At 41.0% G+C, this 2,366-nt stretch overlaps 1 protein-coding gene across 1 annotated transcript; it reads left to right on the top strand.

The window, feature by feature from the left end:
* Window positions 1–1,376: 1,376 nt before the first annotated feature.
* LOC137398122 (piggyBac transposable element-derived protein 3-like) lies at window positions 1,377–2,066 on the top strand. Its single transcript, XM_068084231.1, has one exon. The coding sequence runs from the start codon at window positions 1,377–1,379 to the stop codon at window positions 2,064–2,066; it is 690 nt and encodes a 229-aa protein (XP_067940332.1).
* Window positions 2,067–2,366: the final 300 nt, after the last annotated feature.

Below are 2,366 nucleotides of genomic sequence, written 5' to 3'. Positions count from 1 at the left end.
TAATCTCAAGTCCAAAGTGCATTTCCACTGCCAAAATCATCCTTAATATTGTTTAACAGGATATGTACTTTACTTAAAATAATTATGTAATAAATTCTTTGATGTCTTGGTTCTTTTCATAAGCAAAATTAATTCATGTTACACCAGTGTAACAGTGGGCCTTTGTTCTCATTTCATGCACTTGCTAGCTTATAGTTGAATTATGGCTGACAAACATGCATTGCAAAACTAATCTGCATTGGCTAATATGTGGTAACAATTATACGCACTAGTGAAGTAGAAATGCCGTCTAATTATGTAGTTCTTTCTGTTCTTAAACTGAGGGTCGTCACCGATACAAATGGATTATCAAGTAAGGTAAAGGTGGATATTCTTTGCACCAAGTGAGTTGTTTTGACGATGGTATATAATTTGAGGAGAACTTGAGAAGAGAATAGTTACATTCTGTAGTTGAGCATTGTGAGTTCTGTGAAATAGTAGTTCAGTGTAATTAAATTTGTGAATTTTGGTGGTAACCAACATGGCTTCTCGATCTCGCGTGAAAGTAGAGGATATACTAGAAATTATTGACGGCGACGACAGTGAAATTGAAGATTATGAGGAGAGTGATTCATATGAAGATTGGCATCCAGACTTGCAGGTATTTATTTGTGAATGCTTTATATGTAGGCGTAAGCGCAGCTGGTCTTAATATAATTGTTGCTTTTGGGTGCTAAACTTGTCCTTCGAAAACAAAATTAACATCTATAACATTGTTTCTTGATCTACTGCAGACTATTGGTGATAATGATTGCGAGCCAAGTGATGAAAGTGATGAAGAACCTTTATGTAACACAATGCAGGCAACTGCACTTACAGCTGGCAATGTACCAAAAAGAGTCCGGCCCTCATACCGCTGGAGGAAAAAGGTCTTTCAACCACCAATTTTGGCATTCACCGGTGCCAAAATGGAGGCTCCAGCTAACCAAAATATAAAAACACCATATCAGTACTTCCAACAATTTGCGACTGCTGATATGATTGATGGCATGGTTGACAATACCAACCTCTACAGCACACACAAAATGGGAAAAAGCATCAACACCATGAAGAAAGAAGTAGGGCAAATGATGGGAATGTATTTTCATATGGGCCTTGTACGAATGAGCAGCGTGAGACAATACTGGGAACAAGGTACCAACTATGTACCAGAAAGTGGTGTAATGCCACGAAATAGGTTCCAACAGCTTACTACCCAACTGCACTTTGTCAACAATAACAGCATATTAGATGAAGAGAAGAAAGACAAGCTTTGAAAAATTCGACCATGGTTAGACCGTCTGAGGGATCAGTGCCTAAAAGTAACAGCAGCAGAGCACAACTCAATTGATGAAATGATGGTACAGTATCGAGGAACAACCAGCCCAATCAGGCAGTATATAAAAAGCAAATCACATCCATGGGGATTCGAGGTATTGGGTAGAGCTGGAACCGGCGGAATGCTCTTTGACTTTGACATTTATCAAGGTGGTGATGGCACCCGAAGCCACCTTGGCCAAGGTGGAGATGTAGTGATGAAGCTTGTCTCTACACTAGCAAAGAATTCAAACTATAATATCTATGCAGACAATTTATTTACCAGCGTTCCACTCCTGGAGAAACTTTTAGGGTGGGGATTACAGTACACTGGCATTGTCAGACAGAATTGGCTTCCAAACTGTAACATCAAAGGTGAAAAAGAGCTCAAAAAGGAAGGCAGAGGGTCATTTGACTTTCGGGTCGAAGACACTCACATTTCGGCTGTTAAATGGTTTGACAACCGAGCAGTGACTTTGCTCTCGACCCATACCTGTGTAGAGCCACTGCACATGGCTGAAAGATGGGACAAGAAGGCAAAGAAAAGGATTGATGTTTCCATGCCTGCAATTGTGGCAGATTACAACAACCACATGGGTGGTATTGACATACTCGACTCCTTTCTGGCAAAGTATCGATTTAGAATACGGTCTAGAAGATGGTATATCTACCTCTTTTGGCATTTTCTCTCCGTGGCTCTGGTCAATAGTTGGCTAATGTACAAGCAATAATGTCGCTTGTTGCAGCTTCCAGACAAACAAATGCTCCCGCAGCGCAAGTTTTAGGCTATAGTAGCTGTGTGCCTGGTATCAGTTGACAGCGACAAGAAGCGTGGCCGACACACATCTTCTAACCCGCTGATAACCAAGCAAAAGGTTGTGAACATTCCATGTGCTAATGTGAGAAATGATCAAGTGGCCCATTGGCCAGCAAAGAGTGAAAAGAGAGGAAGGTGTAGGCTGGGTGAAATAAATAACACTAACACAATGTGCAGTAAATGTGGTGTGTGGTTGTGCTTTGTGGACGGACGA

This window comes from Watersipora subatra, chromosome 6 (assembly GCF_963576615.1).
Source record: "Watersipora subatra chromosome 6, tzWatSuba1.1, whole genome shotgun sequence".
Classification (NCBI taxonomy): Eukaryota; Metazoa; Bryozoa; class Gymnolaemata; order Cheilostomatida; family Watersiporidae; genus Watersipora; species Watersipora subatra.
The sequence above is the reverse complement of the archived record's forward strand: the minus strand, read 5'-3'. Positions and strand labels throughout refer to the sequence as shown.

Bases quoted from the DNA above. Each gene is read 5' to 3' on its own strand.
- LOC137398122 (XM_068084231.1), top strand. From the start codon at position 1,377: ATGGTACAGTATCGAGGAACAACCAGCCCAATCAGGCAGTATATAAAA.